The 26,923-nt window shown below is 42.2% G+C and overlaps 1 protein-coding gene across 1 annotated transcript in view; it reads right to left on the bottom strand.

The window, feature by feature from the left end:
- The window catches only part of LOC133074095 (collagen alpha-4(VI) chain-like), a 111,447-nt gene that overhangs the window by 44,329 nt on the left and 40,195 nt on the right, over positions 1-26,923 (bottom strand). Inside the window, 13 exon segments of the mRNA XM_061168039.1 lie at positions 790-825; positions 2,294-2,356; positions 4,316-4,378; positions 4,484-4,519; positions 10,448-10,498; positions 12,209-12,271; positions 12,799-12,861; positions 13,824-13,886; positions 15,647-15,709; positions 18,540-18,575; positions 18,693-18,746; positions 24,787-24,852; positions 25,196-25,258. Of these exon segments, the coding sequence (XP_061024022.1) occupies positions 790-825; positions 2,294-2,356; positions 4,316-4,378; positions 4,484-4,519; positions 10,448-10,498; positions 12,209-12,271; positions 12,799-12,861; positions 13,824-13,886; positions 15,647-15,709; positions 18,540-18,575; positions 18,693-18,746; positions 24,787-24,852; positions 25,196-25,258 (720 nt within the window).

Genomic DNA, 26,923 nt, shown 5'->3' with positions numbered 1-26,923 from the left:
TTTGTGACCCCAAGGACTATACAGTCCATGGAATTCTCCAGGCCAGAATACTGGAGTGGGTAGCCTTTCCCTTCTCCAGGGCATCTTCCCAAATAGGCCTCAAAGTCTTCCTTTGATGCCAACTAATAAAACTCAAAAACATCCAGATTTAAAATATTATTCCACTCTTTAAAATATTGTTTAAATGTTTAAAATATTATTCTATTCCTTTTACTTGATTTGGCTATAACCAACTAGAGTGACGTCTATAAACTTTAAAATATCAAGAGACTGAAACTCCAATACTTTGGCCACCTGATGCGAAGAGCTGACTCATTGGAAAAGACCCTGATGCTGGGAAAGATTGAGGGCACGAGGAGAAGGGGACGACAGAGGATGAGATGGTTGGATGGCATCACTGACTCGATGGACATGGATTTGGGTGGACTCCGGGAGTTGGGATGGACAGGGAGGTCTGGCGTGCTGCGGTTCATGGGGTCACAAAGAGTCAGACACGACTGAGCAACTGAACTGAACTGGAGTAAGGTCGACAAACTTTAAAATATCAAGAGAACTTACAAGAGGAGAAACTAAAGAATTTTTACAGATTTCTATCTTGCAAAGGTGGAAATTTTTGTGTTTAAAAAAAAAATAAAGTTTAGAAATAAAATCTTCACACCTAGGAGAAACAACAGATTCTGTAGCCATTTCAGATACTGGAATAATCAGAGAATACAAAATAACTATGCTTTGTATGTTTAAAGAAATAAGAAAGATCCTTGAAAATATGAAAAAAAAATCTTCACCTACCATCATATCTACCATACCTTTGGGACCCTTGATGCCCTGGAAAAGACAGAAATGGGTTTCAAACACAAGATTTTGGAAGTCTAGCACATTATTCTGAAGACTTGGCAAGAGAACTTGAGAAAGTTTACCAAGGTACAGAGACCACTCTTTGCCTCCCTTCTGGGCCTGAAGTTCTGTCTGACTCCTTAAGGAAGCAAGTCAGAGTGTCTAGGAGAGGTGTCCCAGACCTCAGAGGTGTCCCAGACCTCAGAGTTCAGGGTGCCCAGGGAGACGGTACAGAAAGACCCTTAAGAGACCAGGTCATTTCGAGAGCAAGCCACGGTTGAGGATCAAAATCAGGAAAAGGTCATTTGAGATTCCAGGACCACTGATAGGCAGTGCTAAAGTGGACCCCAGCCCTCCCCTTTCCCTCTCCTCCCACCCACCACCACCCTATCTGTTCTCAAGCACACACAAGTCTCCCCTGGAAACCGTCCCAACAGACCCACCCGGCTCCAGCCACCCTGGGACTCTGAAGTTCTCTGTTCTTATTCGGACTCTGTGAGGTAGTCAGTTGTGACTTCCTGCAGTTCACTATAACCTCCTCAGCCTTTGTTTCTTCATCTGTAAAATGGGCATGGTGGTCCTTCTACTTTTAAGATTTTTTAATCTATGTTTGAGATTTTTGTGCACCTCTCCAGCAAACACTAAACTGGAGTGAAGATCCCGGGTTCAACCCACTGCTGACTCACTGCACCTTCCTTCATGGATGACAGTCTGGCCTCACAGGATGAAGCAGAAGGCAAAATGACAACCACCTCAAGTTTTTCTCTTTCATACTGAGTGATCTTTCAGGGAATTTTACAAGTATCTGTGGACCTGTAACATTGTCCATGCAGGAAAGATTTTATAAATGTCATATTTTGTTAGGATTTCTTCCTGGTTTTTGCAAAATGTTGTCATTCATCTTGTTTACAAGGACAAACTCACTCTCCAGTGAACTTTATGTATTGTTTTTGCATTTAGACAGATTCATGAATCTTCAGCCACTCTAACATCTGCCCCACATTTAAGTCAAAATATCTATATTTAATAAATACTATGGACTGATGCTGAAGCTGAAACTCCAATACTTTGGCCACTTAATGCGAAGAGTTGACTCGTTAGAAAAGACCCTGATGCTGGGAGGGATTGGGGGCACGAAGAGAAGGGGACGACAGAGGAGGAGATGGCTGGATGGCATCACCAACTTGATGGGCATGAGTTTGAGTAAACTCCAGGAATTTGTGATGGACAGGGAGGCCTGCGATTCATGGGGTCGCAAAGAGTCGGACATGATTGAGCGACTGAACTGAACTGATACTGTGTAAGGACTTGAAGCTAACGTCCTCTAAAGCAAGTTTGGCTTATTCCCTATAAAGCTTCTCCTGTGCATTTTAAACGTTTATTTCTTCTTAGAGATGCCTCTTGTCAAATCCTTATTCACTTTTACTTTCAAATAAAAGAAAGGAGAAATCTGTATTACCACTGGTCCTGGAGGGCCTGGGTCACCTGGAGTTCCAGCAAATCCAGGAAGTCCAGCATTACCCTGAAAATGACCAAACCAAAGGAGTAAGCATCCCCCTTGAACACAGCTTGATTAAGACCAATAGACCCACTTTGAGATTCCAAGTTGTCCATATATACAAGGTCTAATGAGTCTGTGTGGACCAGTTAGTGGAGTGGGACATAGAGACTGGGGGGATGTATCTCTTTGTGAGAACCACTTGAGGCCCCACTTTACATATTTAACTGCAGTCAATGTGTGTGCATTCACACAAATACTTCCAAACAGAGCCTTAAACTATGTCTCAGTCCTCAGCTGAGACTCCAGGTCATATAATTAAATGAATGCAAGAAATGAGTATTGAGGGTCAGGCATCAAGAGAATGGAAAAGTTCCTATTAGCTTCTGATCTTTAGTGTCTCAGAAGTCTATGCTGTCCACGGACTCGCTTGTTATCTTACAGGTATTTGAACTGCTACTGAATTATCTGCGTGTAACTGACACTTTATCTTTTTAAATTTTAAACAAGAGAGAGAAGTTTAACTGAGCAAGGTGATATTAGCCAGTATAGTCAAGGCTATGGTCCTTCCAGTAGTCATGTACAGAAGTGAGAGCAGGACCCTAAAGAAGGCAGAGCACTGAAGAACTGATGCTTCCGATCAAACTGTGGTGCTAGAGAAGACTCCTGAGAGTCCCCTGGACAGCAAGAAGATCAAACCAGTCAATCTTAAAGGAAATCAACCCTGAATATTCATAGGAGGGACTGATGCTGAAGTTTGAAGCTCCAGTCCTTTGGCCAGCTGATGCAAACAGCTGACTCATTGGGAAAAAAAACCCTGATGCTGGGAAAGATTGAAGGCAGAAGGAGAAGAAGGCAACAGAGGATGAGATGGTTGAGTGGCATCACCAATTCAATGGACATGAACTTGGGCAAGTCTGGGAGATGGTGAGGGGCAGGGAAGCCTGGAGTGCTGCAGTCCATGTGGTCATGAAGAGTCAAACATGACTTGGTGACTGAATAACAACAATATTAGCCAACAGCAAGTCTGGTTAGACATAGATCAAATTTTTCTTTATGTCCTTGCCAGTGTATGAAAATACCAGTCATTGGGTGCCCAGACAATACACACTCTCTTTCCATTCTTCTTTTCTACCCTGAACCCTAGTCCATGTTCTTAAAGACCTTACTCTCTAATGTGAAAGTGTTAGTCACTCAGTCATGTCTGACTTTTTACAATGCCATGGACTGTAGCCTGCCAGGCTCCTCTGTCCATGGAATTCTCCAGACAAGAATACTAGAGTGGGTAGCCATTCCCTTCTCCAGGAGATCTTCCCAACCCAAGGATCAGTCTCCAAGGATCTGTCTCCCACATTGCAGGCAGATTCTTTACCATCTGAAAGCCACCAGGGAAGCCCCTTATCCATCAGCTAAGCACTACCAAGGTGTTGGGTATCCACCAATTACTTTTTCCAAGAAGGGCTGCCAGTGATTGTGGATCTTCAAGACAGAATCTTCCAAACCTGAAGATTTTAATGGTTTTAATGGTAGACTCCCTAAAGTACAGAGGAAATATGACTCTAAGAACACCAAGAGGGCAGCCACATTCTTAAGAGCCTAGTCCTAGAAAAACTAAGAGAAAGTCAAGGCTTAGAAGAATCTTAAAGAAACAGTAATGTTTGTCCTGCAGCTAAGCCATCATTTTTCAAATAATGCCTAGATTTACCAAAGACAAGGGTATCCCCGAAGGCTTTCTTTAAAAAGTTGATACTGCATAACTGAAACTCCAACTTGAATTTTCTGTGTTATGGTTTGGTGAGCTCATTTGCATTCAGATGATAAATGATAATTTATTAATTATCATTAAGTGGGGAGTGACCAAGAGAGGTGTAGAATATTCTGAGGAGGACATGGGTTTCCTGCTAAAAAAAAATCCATTAACCCAGAGTCCTGTGAGTCACGATGTGGCCTCTGTAGACACGGGGAAATTCCTTTGGTTCTTACCCTCTTCCCTCTGGTTCCCTTTGCCCCCTTCTCTCCTTGGTGGCCTGGGTCACCATCTTCTCCCTTAATAGGATTAAAAGCAGAACCATGAGTGTAAAGAAAAATAAAGGACAAACAAATGACACATGCTGCATACCAGATGTCAGGGCCAAAAAGATATCTTCTTACTTGTGCACCAGGGTAGCCGGGAAATCCAGGTTCACCCTAGTGGCAGAAACGAGATAAGGGCTTTGTTTAGTGTCATATGATTAAAACTTTCTTTGACATTCCTTGGGGAGAAAAGAAGAAGCTACAATTTTGAGGAAACAGACTCAGAAACAAGTGCCAGAAAAAACAACGATCACGGCTGTTATCTTCAGCTACTCCCTAGTGGCCATATTTTCCTTCTACAATTTAATGCAAAACACTGTGCACATGATTTTTACAAATTCTTCCTCCTTCCTTGATATATTGTGTAACGAAACTTTCTCCTTGTGCATTTTTTATCTATCAGTTAAAGTAACCAGAGGTATGATCCAATGGAAACCAAGGGAAGGGCCACTAAGTTGCTACAGGGAAGTAGGTGATCACTGTCAGACCAAAGACATACTGCTACCAAGCAAGCATTCAGTCAACGAGTATGTATTTAGCACCTACTGTCTGCCAGACATGTCTCTAGGCATTGGGAATTCCATGGTAAACAGAACAAAGATCCTGCCATCAGGGATCTTACCTGCTAGTGAGAAAGGGACATACACTCTGCCAGGGTGAGATCAATGCTATTCTGGAAAAAAGGATTAAGGAATAGATATTGACATGTAAGGGTGAGGGGTGTAACTATTTTATATAAGGGTGTCAGGCAAAACCATTTTGGAGAGGTGGTATTTGGGGAAAGAATTCTTCCATAATTCTTCCAGTAAGAATTATGGAAGCGACCCAAACAGTTGTGCCAAAGAAGAGCATCCAGGCAGAGGAAGGAGTATGTGAAAACCATAGACAAGAGTATGAACAGGTGCCAAGTTTGAGGAACAGTGACACAGAATAAGGGGGTGGGGAGGGTGGATTACAGAGAGTCTTGTAGGTCACGGAACAGCACAGTTAACTCTGAATGCCATCAGGAGCCCCGGGTGGGCTTTGGGTAAAGAAGTGACATGGTCTGACTCTGTATTTTAAACATGGCTCTGGTTCCTTCAAGCAGAGCTAACCAGGAGGGCAGAAGCAGGGAGAACAGTCAGGTGGCGATGACCGTCATTAAGGTAGCACAGAATGTTGGCTTCGCCTGGGCGGCAGCACTGGCCATAATGAAATGGGATGAAATCTCACCCCGTGTATGTATTTTGAAGATAGACTCACCCACATTTGTTGATGGATTAAATGCAGGCAGGGAGAGAAGGAGACATTAAAGATGAAACAAGCATCTGTCGTGAGTAACTGGCAGGATGCAGTCTCTACTTCCCATGCTGGGGAAGGCAGGGTGACGGGCAGGTGAATCAGTTTTGACTGACTGCATGCTTGATATTAAAGGATTGACAGAGTTAACCCAGGCTGGGAGTCCGGGGCCTTTTCAGGAGGAGATGAACATTCTCGCTCATGCTTTCCTTAAGCTGTGTGCAACAATGCATCTTGCCCGAGAACTGGCCTTTCTTTAGGTCTGGAGTTGATAATTACAGAGTGAGCCAGTGTCTTACTTGTGGAAATGCTTTTCTTAGGCTCTGTGTTAATGACTGTAATTGTAACAAATCTTGCCTGGGGACCTCTTTCTCAAGACTTGTCCCCCTGATGACACAGCAACAGTCTGCCTCGCCCCCAGACGTTGCCCCAAACCCGTTCTCCCTGGCTAGTCTCGGGCCAGTTATCTCAGGATGTCTGCCTTGGGGGAGGGTCTGGGGGAGCTCTTACGACCTCGAGGTATTCTTTTTCTCTATTTTCAGCAGCCAGTTGAGAAGTATCCAATGCCCTGCTTAAAATAGTGGGAGTGGGTACTCTTTCTACCACTTTCTGATGTCTGTGCCAGAAACTATTTCTTTTTCACTTTTTCTTTTTCTTTTTTCTTCACGAAAAGTCAGACGTGACTTTTCACTCTTTCTTTTTCACTTTCACTTTAAATAAAAATCTTCACTTCACAAAGCTTTTGGTGCCTGAGACTGTCTTTGGTCGTGGAGTGAAACTGTATCCTTCAGAGCTCAGAAATCTGGCAGCACCACCCACCGTAAGCTATCAGCATCATTGCTTCCTAGATGGCACTGGTGGCAAAGAAGCTGCCTGCCAGTGCCAATGAAGGAGATGTAAGAGAAACACATTCCATCCCTGGGTTGGGAAGATCCCCTGGAGAAGGAAATGGCAACCCACTCCAGTATTCTTGCCTGGGAAAATCACATGGACAGAGAAGCCTGGTAGGCTACAGTCCGTAGGTCACAAAGAGTTGGACAGGACTGAAGTGACTTAGCATGCATGCAGGTGATGATGGTATTGTACATTTTTAAAGGATATTTAGAAATGCAAGCTGAAATATTTATGCATGAAATATACAGTCCTGAATATTCATTGGAACGACTGATACTGAAGCTGAAACTCCAATACTCTGGCCACCTGATGGGAAGAACTGACTCACTGGAATAGACCCTGATGCTGGGAAAGATTGAAGGCAGGAGGAGAAGGGGACGACAGAGGGTGAGATGGTTGGATGGCATCACCAACTCGATGGACATGAGTTTGAGCAAGCTCCAGGAGTTAGTGATTGACAGGGAGGCCTGGCGTGCTGCAGTCCACGGGGTCGCAAAGAGTTAGACACGACTGAGCGACTGAACTGATACACTATCAGGGATGTACTTTAAAATAATTGGGAGGGGAGTGAAGAAAAGTGGGTGAGACCACAAATAAAACTAAACTGGCCAAGTGTTTCTCATTGTTTGAGCTAGGTAATGTGTACATCGGAAGAGGGATCATTATGTTCGTATCTCCACTTATATATATGTTTGGATTTTTCCATAATAAGAGATTAGAAAATTTAAGAAGTAAAAAGTTGGTTGGGACATGCCAATTTTCATGTACCTATTAGATAACCAAGGGAAACATATTTGGAACTTAAGAGACTGGTTCAGGAGAGAAATAAACTGAAGATTGGAGGGCGGATGGCACTTGATGCCATCAATCAGATCATCTCAGGAATAACTAACGGGGGAGCGAAAGGTGATGATATAGTCGTCTCGAGTCTTCAACATTTAGCGCTCGAGAACATTGAGAAGGTCCAGCCAAGCGCAGCCAGTGAAAACCAAGGAAGTGGTGTGTGCCGGAAGTTGGGTGGGGAAAGGTTTAAAGAACAAGCCCTTGTGATCATCGCTGTCAAATGCTGCTGAGAAACGTAGCATGATGTGGGCAAAGAACTGACCGCTGGACTTAGCACCACTGTTCCTCAAACGCAGCACACACTTACCACGACTGCAGCAGACGTCATGAGAGGGGAGGGCCAAGGAGTGAAGGCTCAGTTGTCATCAGCTTCAGAGAACCAGAGGAGAGAAGGAGGTGTTCCCAAACCTTGGCACTACTGACATTTTAGATGTGATGGTTCTTGGCCATGAAGGGCTATCCTGTGTATCACAGACATAAAATGGCATGTCTGGTCTCCACCTACGAGATGCCAGCAGCATTCCTGCCCCAGCTCAGACAACCAAAACATCTCTAGATATTGCCAGATGCCCCCTGGAGGGTAAAATCACCCCTGGGTAAGAACCACTAGTACAGACTGCTCCTGCGGAGAGTTTTATCAGACAGAATTGGGGCAATGGGAGTACATAGTTAAGTGAGAGGGTTTTTTTTTCTTGGTTTGGGTGTTTTTCTTGTTTTAATGTGTTTGTTTGTTTGTTTGTTTTAGATGAGGGGTATTTCCACCTCTTTGTATACTAATGGGAATGGTCTATGGCAAGGGAAGAAAATTTAATGACGCAGGGAAGAAAGGTGACTGTTGCAAGAGCCAGGGCTTTAAGGAAACAAACAAACAAAGAATGGAATCTGGTCCACAAGAGGTGAGAGGAGGCTCACAGGCAGATAATGGCATGGACTCTCATCCAGGGCAAGGGAAGGCGTGATAAGCAAGCACGGAGGCAAGCAGGCGGCCTTCACGGTGGTGGATGCACGCCGCGGTTTTCTCCTCACTGATCTACTTACTTAATGAAATAGGAGGCACAGTCACCTGCTGAAAATGTAGAAGAGAAAGCAGGTCTTGGAGGCTTGAGTGGAGAAAGGAGGGTATGAAGAAGTCAACTTGGAGAGGAGAGGAGTGAACCAATGAGGAAAAGGTCGTAGGCCAGGCAGCATAAGGGCCCTGAGGGAGACTGTGATGTCTTGCCAGGAAACAGTGCCGGGAAATGTAAACGGCAGCCCTGTGTCCCACAGGGTTAACTGTATCACAGTGACACGGGCTACCCTTGTGCTTAGTTCAAGCTGGCATGCGGCTCCAAACGTGCCGGTTTGAATTCCACCCAGAATCCCCTCTCTGCAAACTCTAGCTTAGAGAAGACAGATTTAATCTGCCAGGATGGGACTCCAAAGGCTAGCTTCTACACTCAGATCTGGCTCAAGCTGTGTGACCTTAGGTAGGTTGCTTCACTTCTCTGAATCTCCATATTCTTATCTGTACACTGACAAGGCTAAACAAGATGTTCCATCATTCCACAGATATTCACCAAGAACTGACGGCATTCGGGGCTCGTTTCTGATTGATAAAACGGCAGTGGTGCCATGTGGTAGCCGCGAGGAAACAAGAGTATTGCAGAAGAGTCAGCCCAGAGTCCTGTTCAGCAGCTGAGCACCATGGTGCGGCCCAGGGGTTTGTTATTTTGTGAGGCAAGAAATGTAACTTGTAGACTGAAGCCCCCAGAATAATGGTAGCGAATGACATTTGATTCAAGCTTCATGTGGCTTCCAAGCTTCAAAACCTCTGTCCCTGAGGTTTTGCTAAAATACTATATTCACATAGGAGGGGAAATATTCAAGTATACTTATTGAGCACCTATCCTCAGTGCCAGGCTCTGTTCCAGCAATACAAAAATGAATAAAATGTCTAAAAAATGATCAAATGAATTTATTATTAGAAACAGACTCACAGACATAGAAAACAAACGTACCAAAGGGGAAAAGCGGAGTTTGGGATTAACATTTATACTCTACTAAACATGGGGGCTTTACTGGTGGTTCAGACAGTAAAGAATCTGGCTGCAATGCAGGAGAGCCAGGTTCAATCCCTGGGTCAGGAAGATCCCCTGGAGAAGGGAATGGCTACCCACTCTAGTATTCTTGCCTGGAGAATCCCATGGACAGAGGAACCTGGCAGGCTACAGTCCATGGGATCACAAAGAGTCAGACACGACTGAGTGACTAACACACACTGCTAAACATAAAATAGACAACCAGGAAGGGTCTACTGTACAGGGTACTATACTCAAAAACTTGTAGCAAGCGATAATGGAAAAGCATCTGAAAAGGACTAGCTTTAGATGGACAGATGGGTAGATGAATCACTTTGCTGTCCACCTAAAACTAACACGGCAGTGTAAACCAACCACACGGCAATGTTTTAAAGATAGATTAATTTAAAAATAAATAAATAAAACATGTAGCATTTCTGTCAATGAATACGGTGCAAGCCTGCTGGCAAGTTCACAAACTGGAGGTAACTGCAGGGATAAATTATAATCCAATCTAGATGGGGAAGCTTACTGTAGAAACATGGACCCTGGGCTTTAGGAACACAGAGAGCAGCACAGTTTCTACCCGGGGAAGCCCAACAGGGCATCAGAAGAAAGAAGCTGATGTTTGAGTTGGTCTAAGAAAGTGAGTAAAAATGGTCCAAAAGAAGGAGATGGGGAGGCCATCCCAAATCAAGGCAAGAGCATTCCCAGAGACAAGGAGTTGCACAGTGCCTGGCATGCACAGTGCTAGGGTGGGGCTAGGAATTTGTTTTTTAAATAAGGGAGTGACAAAATCAGCCTTTATTTTTTAAGGAGCGAACTCTGGCAGCTACGATATATGTCATAAAAAAAAAAAAATACACGGAAACCATTTCTGGTACACCACTTGGATATTAACTCTTATTCTAGTCAAGTAAAAAAAAAACTACAGCCTTTAGCTGAGAATAATCTGTAAGGTAACACTCACCTTTGTTCTTTTTCTTCCTGGATGTCCATATCCATTTGGACCGGAAAGACCCTAAGAAAAAGATACGTGATGAATTGTGGAGTCATCCACAACCACACTTGGTCGATAATATTCTCTGAACTCTTGGACAAACCAGCACGGCAAGGAAGTAGGGAAGGCAGAAGGGGCTTGGTGGAGGTTGGAGGGATTTGGTGGAGATTTCTCCCACCTCTACAGCATAAACACTAGATGTCCTTCACAGGATAAGGAGGGGACAAGGGTTTAAAACTTTAAAAGACCACAAGATAAGTAAGTTCATGTGTGTGTGTGTGTGTGTGTGTGTGTGTGTGTGTTCATTTTTTGACCACCTCTTCAGCAAGATTCTGACCTCAGCAAGATGCTATCTTGGTTATAGGAATCCAAGTCACTGTACAAAGTTCCCCTTGGGCTAAACTTGCTTTGTTTGCAGGATAAAATCACAACAGAAGAAGCTTCAGAACTTGTAAGTCTCTAGGGATAAAGAAATTTTGGGGGAGGAGGGATGGATAGAGCCAATGTGGTCCATACGATATAAACCCAGACAGACCTGAATTTTCTTCCACTTACAACAGTGGTTCTATAAGTGACCTTGGCCAAGTTACTCAACCTCTATAAGCTTCGACCTCCTTGTCTGTTACATGGGGATAAAAATAACATCTACACAGCATGATTTTTCTTTTTGGAAAGACTAAGGGGGTGCCGTTATTCTGCCTCTGCAGGTGGCTGTGGTACTGGTAGTGCTGGTAGGGGAGGGGTGATGTGGTGGTGATGGTGATGTCGGTCATGGTGACGGCACTGATGATAGTGGAAGCAGTGATGGTGGAATTCCACACGGAGGTGATGACGATGGCATGCAAGGCCTTCAGCATCTGTAACTCCAGAGGCCCAAAATGTATGTTTTGGAGATGTCCCCTCTGAGGGGACACCATCCAGAAAGGCACTGCTCTCCAGTGCTGGCCTGTTCCAGGGATAGGCCAGCATTATTTCAAGTCAAGATAGTTTAATCAACAGTGTTAACTTTATCATCTGACTTGCGTGTAGATGCATTTGACAGTAATCCTATTTTCTTCCCCTCTCCACATTTAAGTTTAAGCTTCTTAGGCCTGTTTTTGTTTCTTCTGCTTGCTAAAAAAAAAAAGAAAAAATGCAAGTTCAATACTGAGGGCAAAACAGCAGCAGGTCCTTCCTACTGTAATGAAAAAATCTCAGAAATGTGAGTTAGAATGATGGCATTACTCTGTAATAGTGAGGTAGAGTTGAAAATGGTCATGAACTAACTAACTTGCTCTCACCTTCAGAGTAATAACTAAGGTGAAGAGACACAGCATTGCAGATCATCTTTGGTCTCCAGAGATGATGCCAGGCTCTGAATAATCAAACTGAGACCTTTAAAAGCTTGCAACTCTGATTGACTGTCTTACTTGTTTTTCCAGAAAAAAAAAAAAAGTTTCATTGAACATCTTTGCATTCTTGAAGACTCAAATGCTCGTAAAATATCTGTCAAACAGAAGAGTCTTTTTGGAACCTCCCTCTCCAACAATAAATCCCAAGATAGCTTTGGAGTCTTTATTGGCATAAGGAGTCTGGGAATCTTTGAACTATGGAGATTTACAAGGCTCTACTGATGATTCATGCCATATTCGTAACCCTAAGTCTTCATCAAGAATGTTAGAATTTTGTGTGGAGCAAGAACAAGTGACATGAAATTCTATCAGGAGTCCAAAACAGAGAAACTAGACTTACAGGTTGCCCTCTTCCTCCTTGTAGACCTGGCAGTCCTCTTTCTCCTACATCACCAAGCTCTCCCTTTTATAATAAAAGGCAAACATGAGGTTAATTTTCTAAGTTCAATCAATTTTATGTCATTTTCCTTAGAGATTTTACATTCCTTTTAAGTCCTCGTGACATCATCCTGCAGTCTAACGTCAAATCTTCCTCTAGACTTTGAGAAATACAGATAACTTTATTACAGTAAAGATTTTGGTATTGAAAATTAACAAACCAGGTACGCAGCACCAGTTACAGAATTTTATATTACTATGGCTTTTTCTAGGTGTAAGAATGTGAATCCACACTGGTGGTGAGTCTGTATGTCTATCTAACTATCGATATGTCCATGTCTACGATGTATGTGACCATCTATCCATCCATCTTTCTATATGGCTGTCTAAGCATCTTTCTTTCTCGGTCTCCATCTATTTAACTACAAGGTAATGAAGAGTCAGTGTCATCACCAAGCACGTCAGACTCTCACGCTGGAAATGATCATGTAAGGAGACATTCGCATAAAAGAATCCAGCTGCACAAGAAAGAGTGTGCTTTCTGACACTTACCTTCATTCCCCTTGGTCCATCTTTTCCTTTTGAACCATTTGGGTCTGGAGGCCCAGGATTCCCCTGTAGTAAGACAAAAACCCAAATCAGCTCTGATGTTTGATACAATTAATTTTATCCTCCAAAGAGCATAACATGCACATTTAACCTCTGAGCAGGGGACTGAGGTGAGGGAGCAGGGTGATATGCAAGAGGCCACATCCTCCAGATACCAAGAACTGGAGCAATCACCTGGCTACTAGAGAAAGACACCCTCTGACTAAGAAATTGGGAAGGCAAATGTCTGAAATTCTACCCACTCCAAACAGGAAATATGATCAAATGAGAATGAAAATGATACGATCAGTTATAGGACTTGACCTTGGCCAACCAAGAGAGATATGGTGTAGGCCATTTTGAATCTCCAGATACTTTAATACCTGGCTCAAATGATGCTGCTTGGGTTTTTAAAGCTGTCTCAAAACCTCCTTCCATAGGAAGCCACTTCTCATCACCTGCTTCAACCTCATCTGACCCTTCCATTAACCACGGGATAGCAACTGGGGGAGGCACTAAACAGGCAGTAGAAAGACCCAAGTTGGTGGCCAGTTCAGCCACTTACCATTCAGGTGAAAAATCATTAAATCCCTTAGAGCCTCAGTTTTCTCTTCTATAAAATTGGGATGATTTTAAGTAATGTTTCCTTATATGTTTATGAGGAATAAATCAGCCATTTACGCCCCTTTGATAGTACTATTTCTTGTACGACAGGTAAGCATGAACTTGTGTTACACACCCTTGTGGCTCAAACTGAATCTACTTCATTACTGTATTCCCACAACCCTACATACCCTGAGAGTGCAAGGGGAACATAGCTGGTGGTCAGAGTCTATTTCCTCAAATTAACTATTTCTAGAAAGTCCTGATACCCACAGATCCCAGAACAAGCAGTGTATCTTTACATTATCTGTCCGGGGACACACAGGTCTATGAACTGGCCATGGGGAATGAGCAGCTGTGTTGAGCCGTGAGTTTGTCAAACCCACCTGAGCACCCACGAAGCCTTTTTCTCCAAAACTTCCTGGTGGTCCTTGCCTTCCTCTTGGTCCCTGGTCCAGAGATGACATTAAAATTCAACCAGTTTTTATAGAGTTATTTATTTTCCATGTAACCATAAAATCACCTCGGATGCCCATTAAAGCACCAATTAAGGGGCTCTGACCCATCACAGCCGGATTCATCACACTGGAGTCAAGCAGCCACTGCTCCCAGAAGCACCCACAGCTCATTCATTCCACACTCCCTCTGTCTAAGCAGTATCTATATTCTTAGCCACTTCTCCAGTTGAATCTAAAGAACACTAAAATTTAAAAATCGCTTTTTTCACTCAACTAATTTTAAATCCTCAAAAATTTTAAGTCCTAAAAGGGAAATGAGAAGAGCAGCTGAGATATTGATCTCCTTTGAAAAATCAACTATGTCCTTATCCACACAAGGGCTGAGGGCAAGAGTTTGCATTCTGGTATTATCAAGAAACCAAACACATTTTAACTGGCTTAATCTCACTGGGCAATTGCTGGGGAGTTCTTCATTTTCTCTCCAATCTGTTTGACTTCACTGATTTTTGACATTTTAATTTTTCTTCAGCATTTCTGAGAAATGGTTTCCCACTAGAAGCACTGATCCTGGCTTCTATACTCCTGAGTGAGGTATTGTAATGATCTGTTTAAACAGACCATCCTATCCACACCCCAGTGGGAAGGTGAGAATCAAGGGAGGTTTTCTGGATTATCTTACTCATGATCAGCTCCCCTTATGTTCAGCCATATAATAAAGTAAACTTAAAGAGGAAGTCCAGAATACAACAGTGGTAGGAGAGGTGGGGTCCACATTTGAATTAAACCAGTGAGAAAAAGGAAAGCCAAGAATATTTCTCAGTTGTTTTCCCTTAGGTTCAGACAATACTTTCTATTATAAAATATATACAATCTCTAATTACACTTTGAAGACCCATTTCTTTTGTTAGCACCTTAGTCAAGTCAAAAAGACAGCATAAACCTTCTCAAATGACTATCTGACACTCATATGAGTTTCAAAATTATGGAGATTGATTCAATGTGTTAGCAAAATCTGTTGTTTAAAATTTCTCTTTTTGAGGATCCCTGGGAACAATTTAGCTTTGGAAAGAAAGATGCAGAAAGTGTTCCAAAGAGGTTTATAGAATGACAGATTTGGATTACGCTTTGAAGACTGCAAAAGAAATGGTTGGAAGTGTAATTTCTGGTTATCACTCAGTGGTTCACAACGCCCCACTGGACTTGAACTTCTGAACGACTCAGGCATATCTGTAAAGCACCCTCTATATACTTAATGCTCAATAAACACTTTGCTGATTTTTCCTGACAAACTGAACCTAATTTTAATGAAGTAAATACTATTTAAGTAATTTGCATACACAGCTTCAGAGGCAGTCATTAAGAGCATAGATTTGTAACTAGGCTGCCTGAATTTCAATCTCATCTCTGTCACTTGGCCAATGTGAGCTTGGCCAATTTACCTGATTTTTCTATCCTCACTGCATTTCTCCCCTGTAAAACAGGCATGATAAAAATTCCCCCACTGAAGGATTAAATGAGCTAATACAAGTGTTGGGGGCCATACACAGGACATAGTAATTGCTTAGTAAATATTAGCTACTGCGATTTAACCTGCCCAGAAGAGAGGCTATACAATTTTCTTTGGGAGGCAGTTTCCTTTGGGAGGGCAGCATCCTGGACCATCCTGATATATGTCAAATCCTATCAAAGAACCTAAGTTAAAATTTCAAGCAAATATTCTTCAGCACTAAAAACAAGCTCAGGGATACAACCTGTGAACCTGGAGACCCAAGCTCTCCCTGGGAACCCTCTTCACCTGATTCTCCACGCACACCCTGTCAGAATGAAGAGAACTTAGTTGAGTTCACTCATACATCTTCAGCATTCCTGCAAGGCAGTTTTCCTTGCAAGATGGCACTTGAAAACAGTAAGAGAAAGACAAAAAAATATCTGCGAGTGTGTGTTCAGTCATCCTAGGATCAGAGTTGAAGAGAAAATAAGGAGGTCCCACCTACTTGGTTGGGAAAATGAAAAATCATATTCTTACTGTCTTTCCTAGTCTCCTTCCAATACCTAAGCTAGTGATAGAAGCAAAAACACTTTGTTTAAACAACCCTAACTCCTATTTTACATAATAACTGGTTCTTAAAAGTTCATCCACTCCTTTTAAGGGCTGTGAGCTAAATGCTCACTGGTGTTAAGGACCTTTATCCCATCTGAGGAGACTCAAATGTTGAGCTCAGTGGCAAGCATGACATTTTGGAACAAAGCAAAAAAGCACACCAAAAAATCGCCAAAAAAACTGACTTTAAAACCCTACAAATTCTTACAGCATGAAGCTAGTTTTCTAGGCAAGGGATGATCTGTTAAAATGATTCATCTGGTAACCGATTTAATACCTCCCTCAAATGAACACTTTCATTTCTACAGAGAAGATACATTTTCCATGACTGAGGGTGATGAACTACTTTGCGAATGATGCTGCCTTCTTTCTCATGTGGCTCACAAGTTGCCCAGATCACTGATCACTCATATAGATTTACAAACAGAAGAAATCCTATACTCAGAATTAATCTATCCATGGACCAATTATTTGTGTTTCATAAGTTTTGAGACCATTCAGATAAATGGGAAGCACATCTGTTAGTCCTTACTGTTAAATCATTATGTTCTTTAAGAGTTGATGTCTTGATTTATAAATGTGGACCAGATTTTAGAGGCATGAAGCTAGAAATGTTGAAACTGGTTATGAAATGTTGCCTAATCTGCATATCACTTTAGTGACATCCATGGTGTAACACGTCAGAAAGTGATGTGGTTGTAGACAGCAAAGCCCAAACTCTTTTATTGTAATTCCATGCCTATATATTTTTCAATCTTTTTTTATGGAAGTACAGTTAATTTACAATGTTGTGTTAGCTTCAGGTGTATGGCAAAGTGATTCAGTCATAACCCTTACTTTTGAGAATATTGGAGGCAATCAGTTTTGTCAAAGATCTTCATGATTAACTAGTAATACTTGAACAGAACACAAAGCAAATGGGGAGAGAGGGTGGCTCAAGGAAGACCAAAGTTAAATAGCTGTAAGTACTATGTGTCAGCCACCATCTGAACAGCAAATTGATTTGACCAATAGTGGAGAAGTATGTATATTGTAAGATGAGGTGGGGGGGCAGCATGTGGAGGAGATGGACAGGTTAAAAAATATTCTTCTCCTCCACTGGAACAAATCAGAAGAACACATCTAAAATTGAAAACCAAGAAATAACAAAGGATGCATGTTCTTTAGGAAAATGGCAAAAAATACCAAAAGGAACAGCCCCACGGGATGAAAATGAACGCTCCTGAATACCTGGGAAAGAACAGGCAGGGAAACATTTTTCATGATATGCTTGTGAGTGCAATTGAATTTTAAATTTATGTACAGGCTCAGCTCTGGTTTAAATTAAATAAAAAGGAAAGATACAGGAGGTGGAGTTTAGTTTAGAGAGCCAAAAACCCAACACCCATCTGAGAAGAAGACCTTCTATCAGTGGCTGTTTAGATAAACTGCACATAGCATAGCAAAAGAATTAAATAATTCAAGAGTAGGAAATTCCTTCCACCAAGTAGAGCCACTGAATTTCTCCGAAACTGAGCCTGGTCAACTCACAGTCTATTTCTTTATGCCTTGTGTGGGGATAAAAACAATAGGCTAAAAGGACAGTTCAAGACATTATTTCTTTCACAAGTGTTGAAACTGAATTCAAAGCACAGAAACGGTCTATTTAAGAATTTATTTCAAGTTTTAACGTTTTACGAGAAATAATACTTTAGTTGGTGTCAACAAAACTTGTTTGGATGTGTGAGACTTGGGATTTCTCAATAGATATGCTTTTGCAATATGTGTGGCTTGAAGACACACATGCACATTCACTCGCTCACCCATTCCCAACCTCAGAGATAACTTAAATCAGTCTCTGACTTTTCCTTCATCCTCAAACAAGAGAATTCTAGAAAAAAATACCAGCACAGCATGACCAGAATCTGTTAGAAAGGAATCTACATAACAAATTTTACTCTACTTTGTACAAAAATTTCCAAGAGTAACCTTGATCTTTGGATTTGAATACAAAGCTATGCGGCCTCTGACAACAACTTCACTTTGCTAAACTGATATTTCCTCTCTTAGCCATAAAAAGTAACGAATGGTGCTCATAACTCCTGGGGTTGCAGAAAGGTTTACAAGAGGCCATATAAATGAAGATCTAGTGCAGTGAGTGGTACTGGATAAGCGCTCGGTAAAATCACAGAGATGTCCCATTCCACCTGCAAATCCTACCATTCTTTCTTTGGAAATAGCAAACTCTCAGTCTTTTACCTTTATTTAGTGACTATGAGATCCCCTTATGCACCCATTGAAAGTCCTGCTTCTTTAAATGGAAAAATCATTACTTCAGAGGTAAAAGCAACCCTCTGAGGTATTAGCTTATTTTCCATCTAAATGAAATAGCTGGTTGGGGAGGCAGCAGAGAACCATATAAACTTTCCTTTCTTCTTGGAAACTTCCCAAGGATGATACAGCCACCAACAACCCAACCAGCATTCCCCTTGACCCCAGAGAGGACTTAGATGAAATAGCCAAGTATGTGGAACAGAAAAGCAACTCTCCCAGCAAGCACTGACCTTCAGCCCTGGCAGGCCTCCTCTTCCTCTGGAGTCCTCAGGACGGGAGGGAAGCAGAGACCTTACAGAAGGAAACAAGGCAGGTTTTCCCCCAGCCTACCTCTCTCCTCCACAAAAGCAGATGAAACACATCCCACGAGCAGCCACACCTACCTGAGGGCCGACATTTCCTATTTCCCCCGGAAGTCCTTCAATACCGGAACTGTCCTGGAAGGCAAGAGGTAAAGGGAAGATCAGTTTAGATGTCTGGGTTGACTCTCTAGATGTGGGCTGTCCCATACGGAATCCATTAACGAGCCCAACGTGGCTGAAAGTGAAAGAAAGTGAAAGTGAAAGTCGCTCAGTCATGTCCGATTCTTTGCAACCCCATGGACTGCATAGTTCACAGAATTCTCGAGGCCAGAATCCTGGGGTGGGGAGCTATTTCCTTCTCCAGGGGATCTTCCCAACCCAGGATCGAACCCAGGTCTCCCACATTGAAGGCAGATTCTTTACCAGCTGAGCCACAAGGGAAGCCCAAGAATACCGGAACGGGCAGTCGATCCCTTCTCCAGCAGATCTTCCCAACCCAGGAATCAAACCTGGGTCTCCTGCATTGCAGGCGGATTCTTTACCAACTGAGCTATGAGGGAAGCCCTTAGTAAGAATACGTAAATTGGGAAAGTATATGAAATGCAGAAATGAAAACACTTTATGCAAAGCTGTTCTCCCAACTGCTATTTATAAAAGATGAGATTCTAAAAAGTTTACATATTCTACAATATGAGGGAAGTGTTATTTACATTATGGTAGGAATGCTTATTGAAATTATGTTTATCAGAAGTTTTTAAGGTAAGAAAAAAATGTGCTATCATGTTGTTCTTTTCAAGTATGCTAAATTTTATGAAAAAATAATTTATTCCAAATAAGGAGAAAGACAAAATGATGATTCCTCACTTTTTATATTGTTTTAGAACATTTTTTAATAAGCTCATGAAATCCTCACCTGACTTTCTCACGGAGAGAAACTTTGCCACCAACAAAAGTTCAATAGACTGATGACTTTCTTGGTTACTGGAACTACTGATTTTTATCCCTACATTTTACTTTCCTGAATTTCAAAGTATCTCTAGTAAATAAATTCTCTTTATAATGAGAATTTTTTAAATAATAAAGTAGGTAGTATGAGGGAAAAGGCTTTACTAAAGCACTCTCACAATTGCTCTAGATATAATATTCTTTCTTAAACTATCATTTTCTCATTTCACTATTATTTTTTTTGCAGCCAGCATACTAGAGGAATTATTTGGGCAGATGCTAGAACCATTGGATAAAAGAATGTACAGAAAGAAGAAATACACAGTCTCAGAGTGTCACTTCCCAGACTAGTTAATCCTGGAAAGAGGGAAAAGCATGTTCACCCTGGATAAATCTGGTGAACATTATCTTAATCAAGTGACAAAATCAATGCACCAATAAAGAGACAGCCGGTAGAGAATCCGCCTGTAATGCAGAAGACACCGGTTCAATTCCTGGGTCAGGAAGATCTCCTGGAGGAGGGCACGGCAACCCACTCCAGGATTCTTGCCTGGAAAATTCCATGGACAGAGGAGCCTGCTGGGCTATAGTCCATGGGGTTGCAGAGTCAGACATGACTGAGTGACTAAGCACAGCAATGAGATAAATGACAGTGATTCTTCTACTGACTGAGAGCTCGGATTCAGGATTAATTAAGCTTCCAAAAATGTTCAGCCTGGTGGGCTATAGTCCATGGGTCACAGAGTTGGACACGATTGAGCACACACACACATTCATAAGAAAACAATTAGAAAAATCCTTATTAAGGGATATTTAGCAAAATAACTGGTCTGGAATGTCAGTGTCCTGTAAATAGACCAATAACTGGGAAACAGTTGTGACTAGGATACCTCAGAGCCAAGACAGCTCAATGCACCGTACAATGCTTGGCTGGGTCCCAGAACAACAATGGAAACAGCCTTAAGGGCATTCCTGGGACAAGTATGTAAATCTGAACAGAGACTATATATTAGAAAATAATTTTGCATCCATATAGACATTTTTTAATGTGATGACTCTACTGTGCTTATATAGGAGAATATCCTTGCTCTTGAAAGATACATGCTGAATATTCAGAAGCAAAATGCCATACTTCCAACTGATCCTCAAATTGATCCTCAGCAAAATATGTACATATATTATCTATGTATTTGTACAGACAGACATTTAGCAAATATGGCTCAATAATAACAATGGGTGTTCACAATGCTGTTCTTTGAAACTACAACTTTTTTCTGTAGTTTTAAATTTTTTCAAAATAAAAAAGTTGGGGGAAAATAATACATGTTCATCACAGAGTATCTCAACAATTCAGAGAATAAGATTAAGGAAAAGAACTGTATAAACTGCTGGGTGTTTATCCTTCTAGGATAAATAGATATAGATACATTCTACCAATCCGGACCCTTTGTTGAATACAGAGTTTTGTAATCTGTTTTTTTCACTTGAGTATTATACCATGGATGTTCTCCTCATTACAAAATAGTCTTCTAAACTATTTTTCATGGTTTAATAATAGCCTAACGTGTGAAGGTGCCACTGTTTATATGAACAACTTGTCACTGGACTTTCAAGTGTAGAAGTGATTAAACGTCTCTATATCAACCATCCTTGGAGCTAAATCTTTCAGTTGGCCCATAATGAGTGTCTGGGTAAATTTCTAGAATGGTGAAGACTGGGTCCAAGTACGTATACACCTCAAGCCATGATAGACACAGTTGTGACTACACAATGCTCTCTCAACCCTTTCTTCCTTGCTAAGAAATCCTCAGCTTTGTTCGCTGCAACAACACACCAGGCTGCAAGGGGCCAGTTTATGACGGGTCTAAACCAATCATCGCGATCTCAGGACCTTTGTCAGAGACTTGCTTTCTCTGGCTCTCTTAAAACGGGGTGAGGGCGGGTGGGGAGAACAGAACCCAGCCAATGGGCCAAATGAGCTCTAAAGAGAATATTGCTGGGTGTACTCAGGTTAGGAAAAGCCCCTTTCCTTCTGGCATCTTATGTGCATCTTATGCAAAGGTGAAGACTAAATGCTTTATGGTGTCAAGCCCAAGAACCACGCTGAGGATGGCACTGTGGAAAGGAAGGGGCTGAGTCCCTGAGGACTGGGTTTTGATGACATCATCGAACTGGTGTAACAAGACCTGGAGTCACCCACCCCTGGACTATCAAACACATTTATTAGCTAACCACTGCCAGTCAGGCTTTCTGTCACTTGCATATTTAAAAAAAAACAAAAAAACATGAAAATCAGCAGTCCTGATGGATGGGTGTTATCTGATTGCCTTCCAGAAAAGTTGTATTGGTTTTCGTTTTCCCCAGAAGTGTGAAGCCATGACCGGTTTTCCCTTCCTTCCCCAAACACTAGGCTCATGGTCAAGTTTCTCTTTCCAGATTACATTGAATCTGCACTGCAAGTCAACTCAGAACTAACACCAAGGCAAGACTGCTCTCTAGAGGGCTCTCTTCTCATAGCACTTCACAGGCTACAGTGTCAGCTCAGTTCAGTTCAGTCGCTCAGTCATGTCCGACTCTTTTTGACCCCATGGACTGCAGCACACCAGGCCTCCCTGTCCATCACCAACTCCTGAAACTTGCTCAAACTCATGTCCATCGAGTTAGTGATGCCATCCAACCATCTCATCCTCTATCATCCCCTTCTCCTCCTGCCCTCAATCTTTCCCAGCATCAGGGTCTTTTCCAATGAGTCAGTTCTTTGCATCAGGTGACCAAAGTATTGGAGTTTCAGCTTCAACATCAGTCCTTCCAATGAACACCCAGGACTGATTTCCTTTAGGATGGACTGGTTGGATCTCCTTGCAGTCCAAGGGACCCTCAAGAGTCTTCTCCAACACCACAGTTCAAAAGCATCAATTCTTCAATGTTCAGCTTTCTTTATAGTCCAATTCTCACATCCATACATGACTACTGGAAAAACCATGGCTTTGACTAGACGGACCTTTGGTGATAAAGTAATGTCTCTGCTTTTTAATATGCTGTCTAGGTTGGTCATAGCTTTTCTTCCAAGGGGCAACCATCTTTTAATTTCATGGCTACAATCACCATCTGCAGTGATTCTGAAGCCCAAGAAAATGAAGTCTGTCACTGTTTCCATTGTTTCCCCATCTATTTGCCATGAAGTGATGGGACCAGATGCCATGATCTTAGTTTTCTGAATGTTGAGCTTTAAGCCAAATTTTTCACTCTCCTCTTTCACCTTCATCAAGAGGCTCTTTACTTCTTCACTTTCTGCCTTAAGGGTGGTGTCATCTGCATATCTGAGGTTATTGATATTTATCCTGGCAATCTCGATTCCAGCTTGTGCTTCATCCAGCCCAGCATTTTGCATGATATACTCTGCATAAAAGTTAAGCAGGGTGACAATATACAGAGTTTACGCACTCCTTTCCTGATTTGGAACCAGTCTGTTGTTTCATGTGTGGTTCTAACTGTTGTTTCTTGACCTGCATACAGATTTCCCAGCAGGCAGGTCAGATGGTCTGGTATTCCCACCTCCTGAAGAATTTTCCACAGTTTGTTGTGATCCATGCTGTCAAAGGCTTTAGCATAGTCAGTGAAGCAGAAGTGGATATTTTTCTGGAATTCTTTTGCTTTTTCGATGATCCAACGTATGTTTGCAATTTAATCTCTGGTTCCTCTGACTTTTCTAAATCCAGCTTGAACATCTGAAAGTTCATGGTTCACATGCTGTTGAAGCCTGGCTTAGAGAATTTTGAGACGCCAGCTAGCTGCCTGCTTACCTAGCTATAGGAGTGACTTCTATTATCTGAATCTATTCAAAGAATACTTAGTTAAGATCTTTCTTTGAGCTCTGCATAGTAAAAAGTATAGGGAACCTAGATGCAATATGTTACGACACTGCATCAGTTGCAGCTCTTGTTTGCACACACAATTTGGGGATCTGGTGTTCAAGGTTAATAACCCTCAGCTAAAGTCAGCCATGGAGGCCTCTGAAGGCTGTGAGCAGGAGGCTCTCTGCCTGGCCGTGGTGCTGTGGTGGACACACACGAGACAGTTTGTACAGGGCCCTTTCTTCCCAGCAGTGAAACAGGAGCAAACCACGCTTTATACGGATCAGGTCCTTTCACCCACTGACTCCTGGAAATTTTGAAAAGATTTCTCTAATAGTCCAACCTTGCCGATGAGGAAACTGGGTCCCACACAGGTTAAGAGTTGTTTCCCTGCTGTTCCCTTAGCTCAACACCATAGCTGATGGAGTGGCTGGCTATTCACAGGGCCTCTGATCTCAACTCACCAAAGAAAATCCTCCCAGCTGGTCCAAAATAACTGCAATTGACAAAAGGATGAGACATTCTTGCAGCAAGTCATGGCAATTTTCTCACATAGCTAGATAATAATTATCTTTTTACAAACTGGATTTTATTCAGTACCTGGATGTGTATCAAATGGTTGTGAACCAGTCATATTCCCGGGAGGAGACCCAGGAAGGTTTTGTCAAAGGATGCAAACTGGAGTTCAAAGTAAGAGTGTTTCCTCTATAGTTACATAAGCATGTGGTATGCAGACTTCATTCCTGGAAACTCGGAATGATGAACTGGGAGGACTTGGGTCATTTTAGTCTTTTTCCAAGTCGTGCATTTTAGTGTCTAGGACATAAAAATCTAAAATTAACTTACAAAAAACTTAGTGTCTGCCAAGGTATAAAGTCCTTTTGTTTCTGTGATGACTCCTGTCAGGACACTTCTAGTATTTAGAGCTAGACAAGAGTCTTATCTTTTAAAATGACTGGTACCTGATACACATCAATTAACACAGGCAGTAACAGAAAACAAGCCAGCAGTGTAAAACCCTGAGCATTGTTCAAATTATAAAATTGGAGAATTTTAAAACTGGAAAGATCTTAGGCATCCTTGAGTCTAATGGTTTCATTTTGGAGATGAGGAAACCAAGGACCAGAAATGTAAATAACTTGTATTATTAATGCTGTGTAAGATAAGATTCATAAACAAACAAACAAAAAACCTAAGAGGCAAGGATATAGGTGGGGATTAGCATTCAGAGTTCCTGTCTCTGTGGATAATGGAGTCCTACGGGTTTGTTCTCTGGTTTTCTGTGTTGATCCAACCTGATGCCCAAGTCTTCTGCAGCAGCTAGCATCTGCTGCCCTGGGTACCAGTGTCCCCAGGCAAACAAGAGACCGGCTTACCTGGTGTCCACGCCTTCCCTTTTCTCCCTTAGGGCCTTGGATGAAACTATCAACTCCAGGATCCCCCTGAGAAAAGGAAAGTTTCTTAGCTCAACTGGGCAAGAAAGACAGGGAAAGAAAGTACAGGAAGTAAGATTGGAAAAATAAAAGTACCAAAGTGGTGTCTTTTCATTGTCTGGATCCGCTCGGTCATCCCAAATACCCAATGCAACTAAAATTCCAAACTTTTTAAGAACCCAGCTGTTCTATAAGATGGGTTTTCTCTACAATCTCTTATCTGTTGCAGTACTTACATAGGCTGAACAGACACCTCATTAATTAGCAATTCATTGTTCTCTGCTGTTGTGCCCAAGAAAACAGTTCACAGTCCCTGGATGAAAGCAGTAGAAACCCCTCAACCATAACTCACAGGATCTCCCCTTAACCCAGGCGCTCCATGCTCTCCAGGTTGTCCGGGTGGTCCCGTCAAGCCCTTAAATCACACTGAAAGACAACTGTCACTTTTTAAAGTCACCTATTGCCTAAAGGGAGAGAAGTGAGACTTAAATTAAAAGAACAATTTAGGACTTGAACTTTAAAGCATTCACTGCCAAAGAGGTGAGAAGGAGACACAGGGGAAAAAAAAACACACTTTTATTGGAAATCTGTGACACCCCTAGCCCTAGATGTATATTACCTCATTTAACACTGACAAGTCAAGAATTAACCCATTTGGGTATGAGGAACTTGGACCTCACCTCCCCACCTCCAAATCCCTGGATCTTTCCACAGCTTCCTGCGCTCCTACATATATATATACACATGCAACAAAAAGAAGAAGGCTTTCTTCATCACAGATGTGCACAGCATTAGCAGAGCAAGTGATCTCATGAGAAAAAAAAAAAGGAGGAGAAAGAGATAAAACATGCTTGCAGAGGTCCTAACTGCTCTAGATGGGGAACAAGAGAGGTGGAGCCACTTGCTATGAGACTATGACATGATGAGCAAATGGTTGCTTCTCTTAAAATCTGCCGTTAATGGTGCCATCTCCGTGTCCTAGTTCCTATAGAGCCACAGAGTCAGAGAGAGCCACTCCACCGCAGGAACCTTCTGTGGAGGATGTTATGTACGCGGTGAAGGACAGGGAGGCCTGGCGTGCTGCAGTCCATGGGGTCACAAAGAGTCGGACACGACTGAGCGACTGAACTGAAGTGATGGAGGGTATACACACTCTGAGAATAGTGACGTGGGGCACCCCCTCTGAGATCTGGGTCTCAGACACACAGGAAACGGCTATTCTCTGGGCTCTACAAGAAGCCACCGCCTCACGTTACTGGAGACCCCTCCCCAACTCATCCCTGGCCTGAAATAGTGATAAGAGGGAATTCATGACTTCAAATTCCCATCCTGCTGATTAATTTACTAGCAAGGCAAATTTATTTGACTTCTCTAAGACAATCTTCTCTTTTGTAAAACTGATACACCTATCTTATTAGGGCTGTTACAGGGAGTCAATGGAAAAATAAAATGCTAAGTATAAAATCTGGCATACGGTTCCTATTTTGTTTTGTCCAACAACTAGCTCCTCCTTTTGCTGACCCAGATGCTGGCTTCCAGAGTAATCCTCCACATCTATGGCTTTGAATATGTTCTTCCTTGCCTATAAACCTTCCTGCTGAAAGTTTCTAAGCCAGCTGAAACTTAGCCTGAAATACCCTGTATGTGCCTCTCACAGAGGTCAGAGTGAAGACTGTCTTGATTTTCTGTGTTCCCTGAAATGCCTGAGTCCTGCCTGCCCTCAGCTCATCCTCAAAGGCCCACAGGACATCAGTAGGGAGGTCTGGTCTCTTCCCCCTTCCTCGTTCCTCACCATTGGGTTGTTACTAATCCAAATTGCCTCCTGTCTTTACTTCCTCAATGAAGGCTTCCTGACTGCACAGGTTGGATCAGATGCCCCTGAAATTTACCTCCTCTTCACTTACTTATCTCAGCAGTAATCTTACATCTATTTCCATGATTATTTCATTCATGTCTGTCTTTCCCCATGAAAGGCCAGTTCTGAGACACAGAACTCATGCCTGAATTACAATAGATGCTCAGAAAATATTTACGATTGATTGGATGGAGCATACTCTCTTTTAGACTCCTCTCCAAGTCA

This window comes from Dama dama, chromosome 19, assembly GCF_033118175.1.
Source record: "Dama dama isolate Ldn47 chromosome 19, ASM3311817v1, whole genome shotgun sequence".
In the NCBI taxonomy this organism is placed as follows: domain Eukaryota; kingdom Metazoa; phylum Chordata; class Mammalia; order Artiodactyla; family Cervidae; genus Dama; species Dama dama.
Note: the sequence above shows the minus strand (reverse complement) of the source record. Positions and strands in the feature narration are given on the sequence as shown.